General features: G+C 41.9%; 1 protein-coding gene across 1 annotated transcript in view; it reads left to right on the top strand.

Moving 5' to 3' along the window:
• The window catches only part of LMBRD2 (LMBR1 domain containing 2), a 74,783-nt gene that overhangs the window by 22,112 nt on the left and 28,049 nt on the right, over positions 1-24,622 (top strand). Inside the window, exons 5-9 of the mRNA XM_082243775.1 lie at positions 3,233-3,400; positions 6,530-6,740; positions 15,621-15,695; positions 17,985-18,098; positions 22,725-22,908. Of these exons, the coding sequence (XP_082099901.1) occupies positions 3,233-3,400; positions 6,530-6,740; positions 15,621-15,695; positions 17,985-18,098; positions 22,725-22,908 (752 nt within the window). The remainder of the gene's footprint in view (positions 1-3,232; positions 3,401-6,529; positions 6,741-15,620; positions 15,696-17,984; positions 18,099-22,724; positions 22,909-24,622) is intronic.

Genomic DNA, 24,622 nt, shown 5'->3' with positions numbered 1-24,622 from the left:
GGCCCACTGTAGCAAGCATGAAAAACTCCTGATTATCTTTCTATCTTTGTGATTACAAAGAATACACATATCCCACTCTTGTCTTGTTTTAGAGGGGGAAGGATCTCCCGGTAAAAAACGATGAGAAACCCAACTGCAAAAAAACCTGGTTAGAGCTCAACAAACCGTCCCCCGTTCTACTTAAATAATGTATAAAGATTTATATCATTTGGGTAGAATGTGGGATTGTTTGTTGACCTCTAACCGGCCTGTTGATGACCGGGGCTGCACAGCAGGAGGTGAGCGATGACCGCGGTCTGCACACGGCTATCACAGACCAGGGTCACCGCTTGCCTCCTGGTGTGTGGCCATGCCCGTGTGTCCTCTCCTTCATCCACCTCTGTTATTATTACATTGTCCCTTTACAGTGCATTCCACTTTATATCCCAGTGTCCCCTCTACAGTGCAGTCCCCTTTATATCCCAGTGTCCTTTTACAGTGCAGTCCCCTTTATATCCCAGTGTCCTTTTACAGTGCAGTCCCCTTTATATCCCAGTGTCCCCTCTACAGTGCAGTCCCCTTTATATCCCAGTGTCCCCTCTACAGTGCAGCCCCCTTTATATCCCAGTGTCCCCTCTACAGTGCAGTCCCCTTTATATCCCAGTGTCCTTTTACAGTGCAGTCCCCTTTATATCCAAGTGTCCCCTCTATAGTGCAGTCCCCTTTATATCCCAGTGTCCCCTCTACAGTGCAGTCCCCTTTATATCCCAGTGTCCCCTCTACAGTGCAGTCCCCTTTATATCCCAGTGTCCTTTACAGTGCAGTCCCCTTTATATCCCAGTGTCCCCTCTATAGTGCAGTCCCCTTTATATCCCAGTGTCCCCTCTACAGTGCAGTCCCCTTTATATCCCAGTGTCCTTTACAGTGCAGTCCCCTTTATATTCCAGTGTCCTTTACAGTGCAGTCCCCTTTATATGCCAGTGTCTCCTCTACAGTGCAGTCCCCTTTATATCCCAGTGTCCCCTCTACAGTGCAGTCCCCTTTATATCCCAGTGTCCTTTTACAGTGCAGTCCCCTTTATATCCAAGTGTCCCCTCTATAGTGCAGTCCCCTTTATATCCCAGTGTCCTTTTACAGTGCAGTCCCCTTTATATCCAAGTGTCCCCTCTATAGTGCAGTCCCCTTTATATCCCAGTGTCCTTTACAGTGCAGTCCCCTTTATATCCAAGTGTCCCCTCTATAGTGCAGTCCCCTTTATATCCAAGTGTCCCCTCTATAGTGCAGTCCCCTTTATATCCCAGTGTCCTTTACAGTGCAGTCCCCTTTATATCCAAGTGTCCCCTCTATAGTGCAGTCCCCTTTATATCCCAGTGTCCCCTCTACAGTGCAGTCCCCTTTATATCCAAGTGTCCCCTCTATAGTGCAGTCCCTTTTTTATATCCCAGTGTCCTTTACAGTGCAGTCCCCTTTAAATGACAGTGCTCCCTTTACAGAGCAGTAATGTAAAGGAGCACTGTGATGTAAAGAAGACTGCACTGTAAAGGGGGGCTGTGATGTTAGAGGGAAGTGAGGACACTGATATAAAAGGGGGGTTGTATAAAGACAAAAAAAGGGGGGGTTGTGGGGTGAAGGGGGGCTGAGGACAGACTATGTGAATATCCCATTCCTGACCCATACACCAACCCCCTGGTTCCCTGGGAAAATTGGCTACCATGAAACCGGTCCCTGGTTTCAAAAGGGTTGAAGACTGCTGCTCTAAGCAAACAGCCAATCACACATTTGAAGCAAATAGAGATGTATTTGTGTAAAAAAAACAAAAAAATTGCAGACCCGTTCATCCTGTGAAACAGCATGCACATCTGTTTTGTGCAAATGGGGGCAGAATTGATTTGCAATTAGACTGTTTGTTTTTTTTTCCTCCAAATTTTTTCCTCCAAATGTTGAATGTTCAAACTTGAGCAAAAAAAACTGCATTATGGCCACTAGATGGAGCTGACAATCATAATAAATAAGTATTTCTATAGTAAGTAAGTATTTTCTTAGCTCCATTTAGTGGCCATAATGCAGTATTTTTGTGATTTCCTTTTTCCCATATGAATGAACAGCATTCGACCTGGAGAAAAAATAGCCTAGTAATGTTCACTTCTGCCCCAATTCTCACAGAATTAATGTACATGCAGTTGCACAGGACAAAAAAAGGTCTGCATTATTTTTTTTTTTCTTTTATAAATACAACCCATAAAGTATATAAAAGCGGGTTTAGTCTACAGTTGCCTTCATATATGCTTGCATAGTTTGTGTCCTGACAGTCCCAAAGCCTGGAAAGATTTATTCATGAGAATAACCGCTTCCGTTCCACTAGGCCTCCTCTTGGTCATAAGCGATGGGCTTGGGCGTGTTTGGATCGTGCCGGCCAGGAAGCCGTCACTGCACACTGCCAATCATGGGCAGTGAGGCATTTTCCCAACCGGGAGCTGCACATACACACGCTGCTTATGATTGGCGGTGTGCAGTGCTGGCTTCCTGGCGGGCACGATCCAAACTTGCCTGAGCCCATCGCTATTGGTCAGTGAGGTTACCCATTGTAGTAATGGATCAATACTGGAACTTGGCAGCAGGCAAGGCCATGCACTGCTTCAAAGACAGTATATGATCTTCTTGGGGGGGGGACAATCGGTGTCAGGGCAATTTCGCATCATCATCATCAAAAATGCATGGATAGTAGGTTATATGGTTTCCTATGGCAACGTTCATACCAGTTTCAGTTCCGGGGCATTCCAGTTCCAGAAAAATAGTAGAAAATGCCGCATTTTTCCTACACTGGACTTACTGGAATGTGGTAAAACGCATCAAGAATGCACCAGACCCAGTACAGTGGAAAAAAAACAGGAAAAAATGCATGAAGATTGCACCAGACCCCAGTACCCCAGACCCCAGAAAGAAAAGAAGGGAAAAAAAAGCATCTGAAATGTGTCTGAAAACGCATAAAAAATGCACCAGAGTACGTTAAAACTGCGCATGCAGAAATGCACCTGGAATGGATCTGGAGACGTTCATTTTTGTGGTGTGAATCAGCCCCTAGTCTAACATTCTAACAGTGTTTCCTCTCCTCTTTGACTCTAAAGGCAATACAGACAAAATACCACGTACACCTAACAAAGTTACATGGAGCTTTGCTTTTAATTCGCACGAGCAATAAATCCATTTGTGTGTGTGTGATTGAAAATGTTTTTATTTTTATTTTTTATAATAGGATTCTGCTGCCTTTCATGCAGTCGTACGCTCGCTCTGGTGGATTTTCTATTACAGGGAAGATTAAAACTGCTTTGATAGAAAATGCTATTTACTATGGTACATACCTGCTGATCTTTGGTGCCCTGTTAATATATGTTGCCGTGAGCCCTAAACTGCATCTTGAATGGTAAGTGTATTTAGTAAATGCTTTTCTTCATGTTTACTATTATTGATCATGTTTCTATATCCAGATTTGTGATATGTGGCCCGATCACTGGACGGAGGTGATAGCGCTGAATCATGGCCCAGTGATGAGGGTGCAGGCAGAGAAGGGAATCTGGTAGCTGCAGAACAAAGGATACAGGAGGGGCACATGCCCGGTTGGGTAATAGGGCAGAAGTGTGCAACTTCACCTGGCTATCCAAAACTAAAAAGCAGCCGCTACACTTACTGTTCCTGTGGGATAATAAACATTACATTTACCAGCTTATGAAGTCCAGTGCTGTCTTCCTCGCACCTGTCGTCTTCCCAGTGTTTCCATGCCACCATTTTGGATTTGGGAGCCAGCTGTCCCTTCCTGATCACTCACAGCCAGCCCCATGCTGAAATGCCACTGCACATGTGCAAGATTGGCAGACTGGGGAGACTTTGGAAGTCCGTGGGATGTATGACATGAGATCCCAGGAGGCTAAAGACAGCCGAGGACTATGTCATAATTACCTAGGCAAAGAAGGAGAAAATGGTCCTCAGGAAGGATGTGCTGGAACTGGAGAAAGTCCAGAGAAGGGCAACAAAAATAATTAGGGGAATGGAGGACATCAGCTATGAGGAAAGACTACAAACATTGAACTTTAATCTCTCTCTAGAAGAGACGATTGAGGGGGGATATGATATCAATGTACAAATACTGTACTGGTGACCCGAGCATAAGGAACAAACTTTTCAGTGAAAGGGAATACAATAAGACATGGGGCCAATCACTAAAACTAGAAGAACAGCAGTGCAACCTTAAACTACGTGAGGGGTTCTTTACTGTCAGAGCGGTAAGGATGTGGAATTCCCTTCCACAAGCAGTGGTATCAGCAGGGAGCATCGATAGTTTCACAAAACTATTAAATGGGCATCTTAAAGACCACAACATACAGGGGTATACAATGTACAACATACAGGGGTATACAATGTACGGTTAACAGTAAACGCACACATTATAGGTTGAACTGGATGGACTGATGTCTTTTTTTCAACCTCCCAAACTATGTAAAGTGGAAGTGAGCACAAGAAAAAAAAAAAATAGGTACTTGCTTTGCAAAAACAATAAAATGACCTGCAATTGTGTAACAGGAAGGGGGAGTATTGGCATGATACAGAGTGTTATTTTTGAGTGAAGATCCACTTTTAAAGTGAACTCATGAGAAGAGAAATATTGGCAGTGCCATTGCTGACTTGATTTAAAAGGGTGCATGGTCTGGAGCTCTTAAACTGATCCTGGCCTTACTGCCTAATATCAAACGATAGATTAGAGCCATACATGGTGTCATCCTTAAAAGTGAATCTTTACTGGCTACACAATGGAGTACAGAAAATAACATGCTAATGCGTTTCGTACTGCTAATGGGGCACTCTTAAAATGCCTATAAAATGAAATGTGAAAAGTCTGTACTGTCATGGCTTTCCAGAACAGTGACTCACTTGGTAGGGTGTCAAGGATGACAATGACAAGTTCAGAGCTTGCTTGATGATTTATTATTTTTTTTTCTTTTTTCAAATTACCTAGAGTTCTACTTTAACACATATAACCAAAAGTGAATGGATTGCAATTTATATTTTGTGAGATTACTAGTGACATCTAGTGGCTATTGCAGTAAATGGATGAAATGTAAAAAGTAATGAAAATGTCAAAGGTTTTGGACTGAAGGACAACATTATAAGATTTTTTATTCCCAGTTTTCTGTTTTACTTTGAAAGTCCCCTTCACATTTGTGCGACGTGGGACTGCAAAGTCATATGACAAGTCGTACCCCATGTTTTCCAATGAGTACTGTTTATATCTGCGTGACTTCAAAGTAGTCCCTGCACTACTTTGGTCCGACTTTGATTCTACTTGCAGTCCATAGACCTTAAGATTACACAGGCATTGCTTTAAGCCCATGACTTTCAGCTCGCATAAGTGTGAAAACATTGTTTCCTATAAGGGTTGTTCACATAGATGCTGTGCGGTTCAAAAAAAGGGTCCTGTGCGAGTTTAGTGCGGAGAGATGCGATTTTAAGGTCTATCGCACTGCACAGGCACTCCAAATCGCATGTAAAATCGCACAACACTAGTGGGAACCTGGGCTTAATCTGTGTAGATTAACCTTTACAGCCAGAGAAGCTGCCATCTTGGTCTCGGTTTGATCTGCTGTCGCCATGATGCTGCACATGTGATCAGCTATGACACCGTCCATTTAATGACTTGGCAGTTCAGTTGAGAGCTTACATAAGCGCAACTAGTAACCTTTGGCAGTTATTATTCAGGCCTTGTATGTAATGGTTTTGCAAATAGATAAATTAGGCCCCTTTCACACATACGGTCCGTTTTTGTCTGTTTTTCATCCATCTGTTGACGGATGAAAAACGACATCAATGTATCTCTATGTAAAAACGGATGACATTGGATGATCATCCGCTAACATCCGTTTTCATCCGCTTCCGTCAATGTCCATTTTTTTGAATGGATGAATGTCCTATTTTTCACGGATCGGACGAAAAACAGATGTAAACAGACAGTCAGTTTTTCATCCGTTTTTGCATTGGTAGTGGATGTAAAAAAAAAAAATGAAGGAAAAACGGATGAAAAAACAGACGAAAGATGAAAAGTGGATGAAAAACGGATACATTTTGACGTGACTGAACTGATGAACTGAACGGTGAAAGGGGCCTTAGAGTGTTTAGTTCTATTTTAAACCCCCCTGTTCACACTGGAGTGACTTGTCATGCGATTTGACCCTATTGTTGGTGTTGCAACTGTTCAAATCGGTGCAACGCCGACTCTGCGGTGCCGCATTGATTTGAAAAAGTAGTTCCTGCACTTTTGGCGCTTTCAGGTGCGATTTACATAGACATCTGTGCAGATGTCTTCCAAGTCACACCTGAAGTCACACTGACATGCGGCTTTGAAATTGAAGTCGCACTATTTAAAACTAGTACAACTACAGTTGTACTATTTAAAAGAAAACTATTTCTATTTTATCTTGGTATGTTGAAATTCTACTTTATTACACCAGTTATTGTTTTGTAACAAATCCCACCTAAAATCTGTTCTTTGTTTTTTTTTAAGGTACCAGCTGCAGACCATTGGGATAGCGGCAGCCAACACATGGGGTCTGTTCCTCTTAGTCTTGCTGATGGGGTATGGCCTGGTAGAACTCCCCCGATCATACTGGAATGGGGCAAAGAAAGGCTATCTGCTAATGAAGACTTATTTCAAAGCAGCCAAACTTATGACAGAGAAAGCTGATGCTGAGGAGAACCTGGAGGATGTCATGGAGGTCAGACCTAAGTGTTCTTCTGTATTTAGAATTTTCCTGGAAAATGCTCATTTTATATTTGTTTATTTCAGGTACTTGTGCAGCATTGTCAATAATTTACGCAGTGCTTTATATATATATATATATATATATATATATATATATATATATATATATATATATATATATATATATATTATATTTATATATTATATTTGTATTTATATATTATATAATATATATTTATATATATATATATATATATATATTTATATATATATATATATATATTTATATATATTTATATATATATATATATTATATTTATATATATTTATATATATATATATATATTTATATATATATTATATTTATATATATATATATATATATATATATATATATGTGTGTATATATGTATATGTATGTGTGTGTGTGTGTGTGTATATATATATATATTACATTCGCATCAGTCCCTGCCCCCAAGGAGCTTACAATCTGAAGTCCCTAACTCACATTCATACATACGCATACTAGGGACAATTTAGACAGGAGCCAGTTAACCAGGAAAGTACACTTTAAGGCTTCATGCACACGGGACGTTTTTACAGCGGCTGTTTTTGGCTTCAGATGTCTTTTTCTGCAGCCAGTATACTCCCCAGCATGTGATCCTTTATATCCATGTACACACAGGCTGTTATCAGCATTTTTTGGCTGGGGAGTTTTCTAGCTGGAAAAAACCCAGAACTAGCGGGTTGTAGGAGGGGTTTTTCAGCTGTAAAAATGCTCTAACCCTGATAAAAGCTGAAAAACACCTAAAAACTTGTCTATTCTGAGTTTATCAGCATTTTTGAGCCATAAGTTTTTGTAGGAGTATAGTTTTGCTAAAAAAAAGACTACTGCAAAACTCATTCTACAGTTACAGCTTTCTACAGCTGTCGCTACTGGCGTTTTTATAACTTCCGGTGTACATGAGGACTAAGATATCAGTACAGATTTATGTCAAACTGTGGGGCTGTGCCCAAAAAAAAGGCAAGGAGAGGACAAAGGATTAGTTACCACACTAGCCTGGTGTCCCTCTGCAGCTGATCATTTCCCCCATACCATGCCTGTTCCACACTGAGTCTTTGAGTGGAGGTGGGCAGGAGCAGGGCTTTTGCTTCCACATGTCAAAGCTGTCCCCCCGTCCCCCCCCCCTCGATGACTGACTGGTGCTCTACTGCATGCATGAGTAACTTTCTGGAAGGAGAGGTGCGGATAAGCACAGATCCATAGATCATGTGAATGAAGCATTGAGATGTTTGTTTGCAGTTCCCCAGGTACAGCTTTCTCTCCAGCAATGTGAACCGTGAGCAGCAGAGTAGAGACAAACTTCTCTGCTTAACATGTGTGCAGTTGGAATGTTAACTAGAATCTGCACGTCCTGGGCTTTCAGTGGAAATATCTGAATGATGGGTGCAGTTACAGGTGTCATTTATATATCTTTTTTTTTTTTGCCGGCGATTCCCTGCACAGTAAAAACAATCCTAGCAGCAGTTCAACCACTTAAATTTTTTTACAGGCGGCGGGAGGGGACGTCCCTCTGCACTCCTGTGCTTCTACCGGCTCTCCCATGCGATTGGCAAGCCGGAGAATGAATCCGCCAGCGGCAGAAGTTTACCATAGAGCTGACCAAGGACCAGATGGTCCCTGGTCATCTCTATGGCTCCCGGAGGTCAGGCACGTCATAATGACGTCACGTGCGGTCCCGGCAGTTGTAAACAGACCTTATAGACCCCAGATCTCTCCATACAGAGGACGTCATGCCCTAGTCCTATTACAAGGGATGTTTACAATCCTTGTAATAGGAATAAAAGTGATACAAAAAAAAGGGAAAGTGTCCCCTCGTACTCGCACGCAGAAGCAAACGCATATGTAGGTCGCGTCCGCATATATAAACGACATTCAAATCACACATGTGAGATATCGCCACAAACATGAGAGCGGAAGTAATAATTCTAGCACAAGACCTCATCTGTAACTCTAAACTGGTAACCTGTAAAAAATGTTAACGCGTAGCCTATGAAGATTTTTAAGTACCGAAGTTTGGCGCCATTCCACGAGTGTGCGCAATTTTAAAACGTGACATGTGTATCTATTTACTCAGCATAACCTCATCTTTCACGTTCTACAACAAAATTGGGCTAACTTTACTGATGTTTTTTTTTAATTCATAAAGGTGTTAAAAAAAAAATTGTGTTTGAAAAATCGCTGCGCAAATACCGTGTGATATAAAAAATTGCAATGACCGCCATTTCATTCCCTAGGGTCCCTGCTGAAAAAAAATTGTTTAGTGGGGGGGTTGTGTTCTGAGTAATTTTCCAGCAAAAAAATGATGATTTTTACATGTAGGAGAGGAACAGTATGGAAGCGTTGCATTGTGATGAGGCTGTAACTAGCCAATAGCCGGAGTAAAACAGATCAACTCCCAATTGGTGATCACTCTCAAAAGGGGAGACAGATGGACTGTTGCACTGTGTACATTTTTGTACATGTTTGCGTAGCATTTGACAAAAATGACAAAGTGTTCCTAAACCCAGGACTCTGCATTCACTATATCTGGTCTCCCACAGTACACAGAACACGGAAATGCAATTATTTAATAAATATTAACTGCTAAATAACAATAAAACAGCGCTTGCCTAAAAATTTTGAGCAAATTTTGAGCAAAAAAGTGCACAAGTGCAACAATATATGAATAAGGTACTAAAATATTCCCACAACTATAAGTGCAGCAGTGCTTCAAATGTCCATAAAAGTGCATAGATGTGCACTTGGACCCTCAGCTATTTCAGTTTGGGCTCAATAGAGCTTAAGACCAGTTAAAGAGGTTGTAAACCTCCCAGAATTATTATTTTTTTTTTTAAAAGTACACCTGAAAGACAAACACATAATGAGCTAGTATGCATCGCATACTAGCTCATTATGAAATACGTACCTATGAATGAAGCCCCGAAGCGCCGACCGCTCACCTATCTCGTGGGTGACATGTTCTGTCACCGTTCTTCCGGGTTCGCGGCATCCGGCCATCTGATTGGCTGGACCCGCGATTACGTCACTCCCGCGCATGTGCGCGGGAGCCGACGGTCACGGCACGGGGCTCTGAAGGAACGGCACCAGCGGCCGTTCCTTCAGAGCGCATGCGCCAGTGATGTCACTGGCTGCATGTAAGGTAAATATCTCCTAAACGGTACATGTTTAGGAGATATTTACAGTACCTATAGGTAAGTCTTATCTTAGGCTTACCTATAGGTACAACTTGCAGAGGAGGATTTACTTCCTCTTTAAGCTCTATTGACCCCAGACTGAAATAGCTGAGAGTCCAATATTTTCGGTGAGTGGGGACACAGGAGGGGAGTAAAGCACCCTGCACCGATTGATGTTTTTCAAGCACTCCAGCACTTTATATTTCCAAGCACTCCAGCACTTTATATTTCCAAGCACTCCAGCACTTTATATTTCCAAGCACATCTATGCACTTTTATGGACATTTGAAGCACTGCTGCAGTTATAGTTGTGGGAATATTTTAGTACCTTATTCATATATTGTTGCACTTGTGCACTTTTTTGCTCAAAATTTTTAGGCAAGCGCTGTTTTATTGTTTATTTATTTCCGAGTCATACTTAGTGAACAGCAGCTGATAATTATTATTTCACTTGATAGCACTTGATGTTTTGCACACAAATTTTCCCTGTATATGTTTAAATTTCATATATGGAAGCGCTGTTTTTATTAATATCTGAATTCCTTTTCTCACCAGCATTATATAGCATATTTTACCGAAAATAAGGCCTAACCGGAAAATAATAAAAGGAAATGACCAGCGCTATGGACTAAAGTGCATATGAGGGGGGGGGAGGAGAAAGGTATTATAAATAGAAGGTGTAAGCTGCCACCAATCAACCCTTAGATATAAGGGCAAAAGTGCAATGAAAGAATGTGATAATTGGTATCGGCGCTACCTTATTAGTGTGAAGTGAATACCACAAATATCAAAGTGTCACCAATGTTATAGTGAATAGACTCCTAAATAAAATATTACATAACCAATGTGTTTAATAAAGTACAAAATTAAAACAACCAATACAGTGATAAGTGTACCATATACAATAATAGTGAACATAAAAGAAAAAAAGAAAAGAGAAAGAAAAGAGAAGGGGAGTAAACCCCTAACCACAAATGTGTTTATCAGGTATGAATTTCCTGATATATGTGCCCCATATGTGATGTAAAAATGGATATAAATACTTGCTGCTGAGTAAAAATATACTTGTCCACTAGGTGGCGTTTCCGTTAATAGCTCATGCAGCAGTATATGATATAAGAGAAAATGAGTGCTGCTAGAAAGATACGTAGAAAAAGCCACTAGGTGGCGTTGTGTAATACAACCTGTGCAGCAGATATGGATGGGGGTCTCTTCTCCGCGATAAAGGAGCAGCTCCGAGCCGGCACTTATGCCCTAAATGCTCACAACAAGAGAAGGCCCCATAATGAATAGTAAATCCATGCAATATATAAAGAAAGCGCAGTACACTCACTGGTAGATTAGCGATGATCGGGATCAGAATGCAGTCGGTGCGCGCCGGGATGCTTCCGCGTTCCACGGCCGACAACCGGAAGTGACGTGGTACGTAGCAAACTCCGCCCTACGCGTTTCGTCAGAGGGACGTCAACTGGAGCAAGTATTTATATCCATTTTTACATCACATATGGGGCACATATATCAGGAAATTCATACCTGATAAACACATTTGTGGTTAGGGGTTTACTCCCCTTCTCTTTTCTTTCTCTTTTCTTTTTTTCTTTTATGTTCACTATTATTGTATATGGTACACTTATCACTGTATTGGTTGTTTTAATTTTGTACTTTATTAAACACATTGGTTATGTAATATTTTATTTAGGAGTCTATTCACTATAACATTGGTGACACTTTGATATTTGTGGTATTCACTTCACACTAATAAGGTAGCGCCGATACCAATTATCACATTCTTTCATAACCGGAAAATAAGCCCCGATTTGATTATTTTTCCGGATGTTTGTAATATAAGCCCTACCCCAAAAATAAGCCCCAGTTAGGATGGTCAGCCAGATGAACTCTAGACTTATTGTCAAATGACCAATCAGAGTATAGACACAATGCACATGCGCAATTGATGCGTATGTAAATATTTTGATCCCCAGACAAGACGAGTGTGAAAATAAAGAGCTATTCTGTCGCCTATGAGAAAGGAATCGTGGAGGACACCCCCGAGGCAAGGATCTTACGGCTTTCTGCAAAAAAGATGAAGTTAGATCTCCGAATGGTCTGAAAATGGCGAGCAGAGTACAATAACCTCAGTCAACAGGTAGACTGGGAAATGCTAAGAAGTGCAAGTGTGGATCAGGTTTGCAGCCATTATTTCCTAAGCTGGAAGACATCATCTGGGAATGGATTGCTGACTAGAGAGCAAAGGCTTTGGTTGTGCGCAGGGCTGATATTCAAGCATTTACCCTTGCAATGACACCACATTTGGCCATACATTATACAATTTTCTTATTCAATTTTTTTTTATATTTACAAAAACCATATAATATAAGGGCAAACCTAAAACACTTTAAATTTTGTATGCAATCAGGCAGGCCCTTGTACTACATAGTTGAAGGTAAATCTAAAGGAAAGTGAATAAGAAAATTGTATAATGTATGGCCGGCTTTAGAAATATCCCCAGATGAATTCAAAGCATCACAACACTGGCTGGATGGCTTCCTTTAGCGATATGATAAAGGTAGATTATGGTACATGAATAAATAAAGACATCCCCTGAAAATAAGCCCTAATGCGTGTTTTGGAGTGAAAATTGATACCCCGGTTTTATTTATGGGGAAACATAGTAGCAGTCTTGTGACTTCTATTAGTGTCTGGCCGAGCACTGCTTAAAGCTTGTAGGAGGGGTTTTCATTCTCCTCTGACTGTCCTATGAGGCTGCAGGACCCCTGACCCTCTGTCTGGACAATGCTGATTGGCCCTGTGCTGATCACTTGCACCCTCCCAAGAAAAAAAAAAAAACTCTCTAGCAATACACACCAAACTGGGCATGTGCAGAGTGCCCCCAAGGCTCTGTACTATCAGGAGATACATTGGGGACAGTGGAAGGAGGGGAGGATCAGAGAAGACAGAATCAGGCAGCCTTTTTTACACAATGAGGAGGATTAACTCCTTAGGTTCCACACTGAGTATAACCAGCATGCTTTACTGCATATACAGACTGATTTTACTGTTGTGGGTTTAGTAACACTTTAAAGCGGAATTCCGGGCACAAAAACATTTTTTCAATGAAAATACCCCCGGGACTGTCAGGGCTAGTACATTCCACAATGGCTAGCCTCTGATCTGTCCCGGTTCACACTTACCTGCAAGAAGAAATACTCACGTATAAAATTTCTTCTCCAGCGTTGCCATCTCTGTTGTGGGCAGCTGAAGCCAGCGCATCTTCTTCTGCGTCCTCTTCCGTGTCTTCTTCTCCCAGAATGCGCCTGCACCGGCCCCTCTCGTCACTTCCGGTGCAGCGCCGCATTCCTCCACAGCTTCTGGGCATGCCCAGAAGCTGTTTAGCAGGGAATGCGGCGTCGCACCGGAAGTGACGAGCAGGCCGGTGCCGTCGCATTGATTCCTGGCAGCGATGACGTTCAGCTCACAGGAATCATTGCAAACCGGAAGTGACGGTGCGGGCCGCGGCCACCGAGGGAGGAAGTGCAAAATAGGTGAGTATTTCTTTCTACAATTACAAGGTAAGTAAAAAAAAAAAAAAAATAATCCTAACTATCCAATTCCTTTTCAGGTGAAGAAGAGCAAGCGGATGGCCACAAAATCGATTAGGTCGATTTTGTGCCCGGAACTCCGCTTTAAGCCTTCTGGTCACCAAGGTGCAAAGTACACGCAATGATGGAATGACACTACCTGCCTGGAGTTTGTATGTTCTCCCTGTGCCTGCGTGGGTTTCCTCCGGGTACCCTGGTTTTCCTTCCACACACAAGACATGCTGGTAGGGTAATTGGCTCCTGTCTAAATTGGCCCTAGTATATGTATGTGCATTAGGGACCTTTATATTGTTAACTCCTTGAGGGCAGGGACAGGTGTGAAAGTACAATATATACAGTGGGTACGGAAAGTATTCAGACCCCCTTACATTTTTCACTCTTTGTTATATTGCAGCCATTTGCTAGAATCATTTAGGTTCATTCTTCTTCCTCATGAATGTACACATAGCTCCCCATACTGACAGAAAAACACAGAATTGTTGACGTTGCAGATTTATTAAAAAAGAAAAACTGAAATATCACATGGTCCTAAGTATTCAGACCCTTTGCTGTGACACTCATATATTTAACTCAGGTGCTTTCCATTTCTTCTGATCATCCTTGAGATGGTTCTACACCTTCATTTGAGTCCAGCTGTGTTTGATTATACTGATTGGACTTGATTAGGAAAGCCACACAGCTGTCTATATAAGACCTTCCAGATCACAATGCATGTCAGAGCAAATGAGAATCATGAGGTCAAAGGAACTGCCTGAAGAGCTCAGAGACAGAATTGTGGCAAGGCACAGATCTGGCCAAGGTTACAAAAAGATTTCTGCTGCACTTAAGGTTCCTAAGAGCACAGTGGCCTCCATAATCCTCAAATGGAAGACGTTTGTGACGACCAGAACCCTTCCTAGAACTGGCCGTCCGGCCAAACTGAGCTATCGGGGGAGAAGTGCCTTGGTGAGAGAGGTAAAGAAGAACCCAAAGATCACTGTGGCTGAGCTCCAGAGATGCAGTCAGGAGATGGGAGAAAGTTGTAGAAAGTCAACCATCACCGCAGCCCTCCACCAGTCGGGGCTTTATGGCAGAGTGGCCAGACGGAAGCCTCTCCTCAGTGTAAGACACATGAAAGCCCGCATGGAGTTTGCTAAAAAACACCTGAAGGACTCCCAAGATGGTGAGAAATAAGATTCTCTGGTCTGATGAGACCAAAATAGAACTTTTTGGCCTTAATTCTAAGCGGTATGTGTGGAGAAAACCAGGCACTGCTCATCACCTGTCCAATACAGTCCCAACAGTGAAGCATGGTGGTGGCAGCATCATGCTGTGGGGGTGTTTTTCAGCTGCAGGGACAGGACGACTGGTTGCAATCGAGGGAAAGATGAATGCGGCCAAGTACAGGGATATCCTGTACAAAAACCTTCTCCAGAGTGCTCTGGACCTCAGACTGGGCCGAAGGTTTACCTTCCAACAAGACAATGACCCTAAGCACACAGCTAAAATAACGAAGGAGTGGCTTCACAACAACTCAGTGACTGTTCTTGAATGGCCCAGCCAGAGCCCTGACTTAAACCCAATTGAGCATCTCTGGAGAGACCTAAAAATGGCTGTCCACCAACGTTTACCATCCAACCTGACAGAACTGGAGAGGATCTGCAAGGAGGAATGGCGGAGGATCCCCAAATCCAGGTGTGAAAGACTTGTTGCATCTTTCCCAAAAAGACTCCTGGCTGTATTAGATCAAAAGGGGGCTTCTACTAAATACTGAGCAAAGGGTCTGAATACTTAGGACCATGTGATATTTCAGTTTTTCTTTTTTAATAAATCTGCAACAATGTCAACAATTCTGTGTTTTTCTGTCAGTATGGGGTGCTATGTGTACATTCATGAGGAAGAAGAATGAACTTAAATGATTTTAGCAAATGGCTGCAATATAACAAAGAGTGAAAAATTTAAGGGGGGTCTGAATACTTTCCGTACCCACTGTATGTAAAGTGCTGCGTAAATTGATGGTGCTATAGAAGTACCTGAAACAAAAGTAAGTAAAATAATATGTCATGTTTTCTCTACAGGAAGTCCGTAAAGTGAACGAATGCATCAAATACAATCATCCCCTACGCAAGTGTGTTGACACCATTCTAAGGAAGGTAAATGAATAATTATTGATGCTGATTTCATTAGAGCTGCTCAGGTGTGCCATGTTATCAGTATTTGGTTTGGTTTGCTTCTTTAGGCTGGGTTCACACTATTGCGATGTCAGACATTGCATGTGATTTGCACCGGATTGCTGTGCAGATCACAGATTGTATGGCTGAATTCACATCGCATTTGGATGTAAACGGTGCAGGACCCTTTTTTTGGTCCACACTGAAATCGGATCGCATGGGTGTGCCTGCACCATTTCGCAGTTCGCAGTGCGATCTGCGAACCGATCTGGGGTGTCATTAGCTTTGTATTGACACTTGCAGTGGTTCGCAGAGGGCAGTGTGAACTGGCTGCAAGAGACATGCGATACGGGAACCAACACTAGAAATACGCTCTGGTTCTTACATCGCAATAGTGTGAACCCAGCCTTCGCCTCACTTATAGGGACTTATAGCTCCTGGTGACCCTGTCATTGTGGGGACTAATCCTGGGATGGCAGTACAGTAAAACCTTGGATTGAGAGTAACTTGGCTTGAGAGCGTTTTGCAAGACAAGCAACATTTGTTTTATAAATGTTGACTTGATAAACAAGCGATGCCTTGATATACAAGTTACGTCACGTCACAACTTAGTATAAAAGAGAAGAGAGGCGCCTCTAAGTGTAGCAATATGGTTACATTTAATAAAGGTACAACATTTAGCAACTCACATGGATAATGATTAAAAGAGGCACATCTAAGTATGCAGGCATCCGGGGTAAAGCTGTCCACATAGACCATCCTCCACACTGCCATCAGGGTCATCCCTTCCATGCTGCGTTCCGCGAGCACTTCAAGCCTTCACTTTCAGATCGCTCTACTGCAGGGAAGTCTTCCCGGTCACTACTGCAGACTGACAGCAGTGAGGAGGATGGTCTATGTGGACAGCTTTACCCCGGATGCCTGAATACTTAGATGGGCCTCTTTTAATCATTAACCAAGTTGCTAAATGTTGAACCTTCATTAAATGTAACCATATTGCTACACTTAGGGCTCTTTCACACAGTGGAGTCGGTCGGTGGACTCCATTTTTCTCAGCGGGGATCGATCCGCCGATCCCCGCTAAGCAAGAGGATGACAGCTGTTCTCTGTGCTGTGTGCGTAGACACAGCTGTCGGGTCCCCATGCATCTCCATGGGGGAAACGGATGGGAACAGACCGTCAGTCCCTTCTCATCCAATCCCATCCGATCCGCTGGACGGATGGAAAATAGGGTTCCCATTCGTCCAGATTTGATGGATCGGATCGGATGTCAGCAGACATGTCTCCGCTGACATCCGATGCCCCATAGACATGCATGGGGTGACCGTTCAGATCCGCCTGAAAAACTGACAGGTGGATCTGAACGGTCCGCCTGTGTGAAAGGGCCGTAGAGTTGTCTCTCTTCTCTTTTCTACTCTGTAGCTCCTGCTGGATTTTGCTTCTAATCCCCTTGTGGAGATATTTGATTATTGCTATAATCTTTTTATATGGACTATAGACTGAAGGATTTATGAATAAATGGTTGTGGACAGAGTTGTATAAAGTACTCAAAACCCATACTTGAGTAAAAGTACAAGTGCTCGATCAAAAAGTGACTTGAGTAGAAGTACTAAAGTATTCAACATTTTTTGTACTTAAGTATTGCAAGTAGTTTTTAAAAAAATGTTGCTACTCAAGTACTGAAAGTAAAAGTACCAGTAGTTTTGAAAAAAAAATTGCTACTCAAGTACTGAAAGTAAAAGTACAAGTACTGTGTTATGTGGTTATTAAAGAAAGAAGTCAAAAGTTTGAACATCATATTGTTTTTATTATTTCAAATGCAGCTTTTATTTATACATACAGTAGCATTTATTTTCGTATGCGCTGATAATACACATGTTTTGAGCTTCATGAAACCTGCCATCTACTGTTCTGGCAGTGGTAATTTTTATAATTGTAACGAGTAACTATGCAGCACAAAAAAAGATATCGGAGTAGAAGTATTGAAATCATTGAAAAAATGTAGTGAAGTAAAAGTGGAAGTAGGAGAAAAAAATTCTACTCCAGGAAAGTACAGATACCGCCTTTCGGTACTTAAGTACAGTAGTGAAGTAGTTCTACTTAGTTACTATACATCTCTGGTTGTGGAACGAATCATCTGAGATTTCATTATTCCTTATGGGGAAATTCGCTTTGATATAAGAGAGCTTTGGATTCAAGCATGTTTCCGGAGCGAATTCTGCTCACAATCCAAGGTTTTTCTGTATTTATATGTATGATTTCTTTTTTTAGTGTCCCACCGAGTACCAGGAGAAAATGGGAAGGAATATGGATGATTATGAGGACTTTGAAGAAAAGAATATTAACTATCCCAGTGAGAAAACACTAGTAAAACTTCACAAACAGGTAACCCCGGCCACTGGACCTCAGGGGGAAAGAAACCTTTTCCTAGATCTTCGAAAATAACTTCACCCCTGGGCAAAGAGAGGATTTTATTAAAGTGTTTGTATAGCCAAAACATTTGGTGGTGGGTTAGAGCCTTTGTTAGGTTTTTATTCTTCTTGTGTCCCCACTGGGAAGATTCACTTTTTTATCCTGTTTGACAGTGAGACATAAACTGAAGGTAAATCCTAAGCCCTCATCACATTGAGCGTTTTTCTTCTAGTTTCCTAACGTCTGAATACATTCAATATTCACAATCCTATTCTTCCTAAATGCCCCTGTTCACACTTTGCGCTCAGTCGCCCTACATTCAACAAGTACATGAGCGTTTCCAGGCATTTTTGGTCCCTTAGACTTCAACAGGAATGCGGGATAAATGTGTTTTTAATGCACATTTTTATGCATGAAGAATCCTCTCCTGATAAAGAACTGTTCTCTTTCTCTTGCCCATCCCAGGAAATAAACTCATGAGGCTTGATACATGTGCAGAAATGCTTGTAAAAAGCCTGTAATGTGCCTTTTACAGTTGTTAGAACAGAAACAGAAGGGGGATTGTCTAATGGGGACACCTGTTCTGGTGACAACTGTAAAAAAAACAGAATATCCCTTATTTTTAAATTTTCTTTTACTTTTTGTTAAAGAGGAGTTCCACCCTTAAAAGTCATTTTTCCCCATCTGCTTGCTCTCTGTCACCTGAAAAATAAATGGATAATCACAATTTTTTTTACTTTACTTTTACTTACCTTGTTTTAGGCCCGCGCCGTCACTTCCTGCTCGCATTGATTCCTGGGAGCTGAGCGTCATCACTCCCAGGAATCAATGCCCAGAAGCTGTGCAGGAATGACATGCCTGCACCGGACATGACGAGTGGGGCCGGTGCAGGGCATTCTGGGAGAAGAGGACACATAAGAGGACGCCAAAGAGGACGCACTGGCTTCAGCTGCCCACACCTGAGATGGCAGCGCTGGACAAGACATTTTCAAGGTAAGTATTTCTTCTAAAAGGTAAGTGCAACCCGGGACAGTTCAGAGGCTATCCATTGTGGAATGTACCAGCCCTGACTGTCCCGGGGGTATTTTTATTAAAAAAAAAACTTTCCGAGGGTGGAACTCCGCTTTAAAGCAATATTAAACCCAAAAGCAAACATTTAATATTTTGCAGCTTCCCAACAGTGTTAATTTTGATGTCAAATTTCGATTCAGTTTTAGTAGTAGTGTTTTGACTAAAATGCCATTTTTAGTTTTAGTTGTATTTTTTAGTCCAATAAAATCTCCAGTACCAGTGTTAACGGGGTTATAATACCTTCTATGCATTAAGATAAAAGCCTTCTGTGTGCAGCAGCACCCCTTATACTTACCTGAGCCCCCTCTCCATCTAGCGATGTCCACGAGTGCCTCAGCCGTCCTGGACTCTCTCTCCTGATTTGCTGAAAAAAAAATGTTTACTTTCTGCTGTAAAACACAGCCAATAAAAACATTTAAAAAAAATCAAATGTCTTCATCCATTTAGACTAATTTGTATTCTGATACACATTTTTGTTAAAAGAATTCCCAATAAGCTTATATTGATTGGTTTGCGCAAAATTAATAGCGTCTACAAATTTTGCAATATATTTCATTTTTTTAAATGTTTTTACTAGTAAATGGCGGTGATCAGCGACTTGTAGTGGTACTGCGATATTGCGGCGGACAGTTGGGACACTAACTGACACTTTTTGGGGTCCAGTGACACTAATACAGTGATCACTGCTAAAGAATATGCACTGTCACTGTACTGATGACACAACACTGACAGGGAAGGGGTTAACATCAGGGGCTAGCAAAGGGTCAATTGTATGCCTCAGTTGTGCTTACTAACTGGGGGAGGGGCCTTGACTAGGGGAAGGCAGGGATTGGTGCCTCTGCTTAGCAGGAACACAGGATCCTTGTCTTCTGTAGTGACAGAATGGCGATCTGCCTTGTTTCCATGCCATTCTGTCAGGGTCCCTATGGAGATCGAGTCAGCCATACCTGCCAATCAGCTCCCGTTGTGTCTAACCACAGCAGGAGCGGGCAAACCCGGAAGTGCAGGATCACATAATAGGTACGTGATCCTGCACAGGAGAGCCGCCATGGCCCCGGTATACTGTATATACAGTATACGGTCGGCAAGTTAAAATGACCATCTTTTATTTATTCATACAAAACCTTTTACCAAAAGGAAAGAAACTGCTGTAAATTATTTATCAAGTGTGAGCTGGAATTTGGCTGTAATTTGTTGGTGTAACTAGATTTGCTAATACATTTACTACTACCCTCCACCTTAGACTGACAAAGGTGCTGTCTGCTGTGCCTCCTACCTCATTCCTCCAGAATGGTGTCTCACTAATAAAGGAGGTGCTTTACTGGTCAGATCACTAGATGAAAACAAAGGGAAAAAAGCCAAATAAAAGAAAACCAATGCAGCCACCACATCTAATGATTACAATCGATTTTTGGTTTTGGGTTTAATACCGTTTTAGCTTTCTGGGACAGGGAGTGAAGAGAAATCTCCCCAACGTGACAGTTTTAACCCTTCTGTATTTTATCAAGCAAAAAAAAAAAACAAGAGGTGAGGGGGAAGTCATTTAATGGGAAACCTGTTCCAGTGTTGGGATCGACCGATTATCGACAAGGCTGATATATTGAGGGTCGATATTGATTTTTGCCAATATATCTGTATCGGCCCCGGAACTGGCTGAAATTGCCGATATTCCAAGTATTGCTCATGTAAGGGTAAAATGATGTCACATAGCATAATTCCGTTTACAAATGTTATTGAATATGCCACTCACATATGTACAAATTAAAGATATATAAGCAATGAAGTGATGCCATGACATCACTTCTGGGTACTCGGCGCCAGATTCAAAAAAATGACAGCATTCAAAACAGCCAAACTTGGCGCTTTGAATGCTTTTAAGTGCAGAGGAGGGGGTTGGGGTCTTTTAGACCCCCAGATCTCTCCACAGGAATACCTGTCAAGTGATAAAAAAAAAAAAAAAATTGAAATGTACGAAAATATCCGCCAATACCAATATGCAATGGCCAAAATATCGCCAACGAAAAACCGATATCGGTCGATCACTATTCCAGTGTCTAAAGATGGGCATTACCAAATTTTACACAGATTACCACTCCCTTCTTGTAGCATCTGTGGGACGGGTAGTGATCGGAAATTGCCCCAACAAGATACAGGCAGGGAGTATTTACCTGTCTCTACTCAAATACTATCCAAATTGTTAACCACTTACCGCATATCGACGTGTATATATACGACGGTAGACTTTGCGGGGGTATACCGGGATGATGCCTCTAGCTAGAGGCATTATCCCGGTACCGTGGTTTACAGCCAACGGTCGGCTTTCCGTCTGTAACGACCGATGCGGCTCGGGAGCCGCTCAATCGTTACCCGGGTGACGTCCCCCCCCTCCCGCCGCCTTCCGTGACTTTGCTCGGGGCTCTGTCCCACCGGGAGCCCCGAGCACCCAGCCGGCATGTCCGCCAGCTGGATGGAGTCATGATCAATGCCGGAACTGGCTTTGATCGGGTCTCCGATGACGTAACCCGGAGGCGGCGTCCATGACGTCACTTCCGGGTTACTGTGCTGCAAAAAGCGGCAAATTTAAAAAACGGCTGTATGCAAAAACGCAGTTTTTCGGCGTTTTACATACATGGAAGTGTAGTGGAGGGGTCTAGGGTCTTTTAGACCCTCGATCCCTCCATAAAGTGTACCTGTCACTGCATATTGGTGTCACAAGGGATGTTTACGTTGCTTGTGACAGCAAAAAAGTGATCAGATTTTTTTTTTTTTTTTAAAAACCTGTAATAAAGTTAAAAAAAAAATAAAATTAAATAGGAAAAAAAATAAAAACATTTTTAGCCGCCCCCGTCACAGTTAGCTCCCGCACAAAAAAAAACGTATACGGAAGTCGAGCCGCGAATGAAATCGCTGTTCAAACCACACGTGAGGTATCGCCGCGATCGACAGAGCGTGGGCAATAATTTAAAAACAAGAGCTACAATCTACCTCTAAACTGGTAACTGTTAAATAAATTTAAAGCGTCGCCGATTGAGATCTCTATTGACCGTAGTTTGTCGCCATCCCACGAGGGGGCGCAATTTTAAACCGTAACATGTTGGGTATCTATTTATTTACTCGGCGTGACATCATCTTTCACAATATACAAAAAAATGGGCTAACTTTACTGTCTAGTATTTTTTAAATGCAGTGAAATGTGATTTTTCAAAATTTTTCCAAAAAAATTGCGTTTTAAAGACTGCTGCGCAAAAACCGCGTGACAAAAAATATTGCAATGACCGACATTTTATTCTCCAGAGTCTTTGCTAAAAATATATATATAATGTTTGGGGGTTCTAAATAGTTTTCTAGGAAAAAATACTGGTTTTAACTTGTAAACAAAAAGTGTCCGAAATAGGGCTGGGGCTTAAGTGGTTAAAAAAGAAAGTTTGTCTATACATAGATTTTAGGGGTTCACATTTGAATTCAGTGGAGAAATAAGCTAGCTTACCTTGATGACGTTGGTGTTTGTCTTGTCTTGATGTCTTGAAGGCGATCTACGCAGTCCAGAGACATCACCGGACTCAGGTTCAGTGGCGTATTCTTCTGGAACAAGCTTTTCACTTGGAGGATGTTGCTAAAAATGAGACGAGTGCTGCCAGACAGTTTGTACACACCTTCCCCCAACAGGAACCAGAAAGTTGGATCGCACGACGATTCTACACTCCTGCTGTTGGTATGAGCAATATACATGTCATAAAAGTGGGGGAGAAACTGCGCTAATATCTAAATGTGGTAGCAGCAACTTAACATGTGACAAACATCAAAAAACATATAGGGGGGGAAGCTGCGCTAAGTGACACAAACATATATCATGAGTCCAAAAAGTCCCAATGTTTGGTATAAATAAATATTGAATCAGAATGTCCAAAAAGTATATATTCAACCGAATATCCACCCGTGCTGGAAAATGAGTAAATTTACTGCTTACCAGAAGTAGCAGTAAAGTATGCCTTGAATAAGGGTTAGCCGAGCCAGATGAAAATCTGCGAAGGATTCCTCCCCAGCGGTGGCCGTCCCAGGATCACGATAAATTAAGTGTATGGATGAAAAACAAATAAAACATAGCGTGATACTGTATAATATTCTAGTGAATCACTCCCGAGTGTGTCAGAAGGAAAAAAGGAAGGTGATGATACAACCCACCACCAACACAGGCTGCTTACCAGATATTAATATAAATGAGCAAATAAACAGCAATCCGAAAGATGATAAAGGCTATGAATGAACCACCACCTTAGCGTATTGTAATTACCAGATAGTTGTTAAGTGAAGGCAAATCAATATGCAACTCCAAAAAGGCCTTAGGATAAGCCACCACCTTGATCTTAGTGTAATTACCAGATATTAGAAGTAGATGAGCATAGAGGATAACTTCAAATGAGCCAAGGACCCGCTGAGAAGCTTCACCAAAACAATCTGCTTACCAGAGATAAGCCAAATGAATGCCAAATCTTAGATCCAGATGTCCCCGGGAAATATCCAATCTCATATAGACAAACGGTCCATAAAAGAACTTAAAACTGCGCTGAATCGGAGCTGCCGGCCGGACAGTTCCAAACACCCGCCTGAGCGTGACGTCAACGGTCGCGGCGTGCTGACGTCACCTCGTTGAGACGCTCAGGCGGGTGTTTGGAACTGTCCGGCCGGCAGCTCCGATTCAGCGCAGTTTTAAGTTCTTTTATGGACCGTTTGTCTATATGAGATTGGATATTTCCCGGGGACATCTGGATCTAAGATTTGGCATTCATTTGGCTTATCTCTGGTAAGCAGATTGTTTTGGTGAAGCTTCTCAGCGGGTCCTTGGCTCATTTGAAGTTATCCTCTATGCTCATCTACTTCTAATATCTGGTAATTACACTAAGATCAAGGTGGTGGCTTATCCTAAGGCCTTTTTGGAGTTGCATATTGATTTGCCTTCACTTAACAACTATCTGGTAATTACAATACGCTAAGGTGGTGGTTCATTCATAGCCTTTATCATCTTTCAGATTGCTGTTTATTTGCTCATTTATATTAATATCTGGTAAGCAGCCTGTGTTGGTGGTGGGTTGTATCATCACCTTCCTTTTTTCCTTCTGACACACTCGGGAGTGATTCACTAGAATATTATACAGTATCACGCTATGTTTTATTTGTTTTTCATCCATACACTTAATTTATCGTGATCCTGGGACGGCCACCGCTGGGGAGGAATCCTTCGCAGATTTTCATCTGGCTCGGCTAACCCTTATTCAAGGCATACTTTACTGCTACTTCTGGTAAGCAGTAAATTTACTAAATAAACATGTCATACACTGTACTATATGATGGTCCACACTGGTAGAGAAACTATTGATGGCTTTATTTAAAATCGTGTTTAAAATGTATTAAAGTGGTAGTAAACCCTG

The sequence above is a fragment of the Pelophylax lessonae genome, assembly GCF_965119305.1.
Source record: "Pelophylax lessonae genome assembly, chromosome: 1".
NCBI classification, from domain to species: domain Eukaryota; kingdom Metazoa; phylum Chordata; class Amphibia; order Anura; family Ranidae; genus Pelophylax; species Pelophylax lessonae.
The sequence above is the reverse complement of the archived record's forward strand: the minus strand, read 5'-3'. Positions and strand labels throughout refer to the sequence as shown.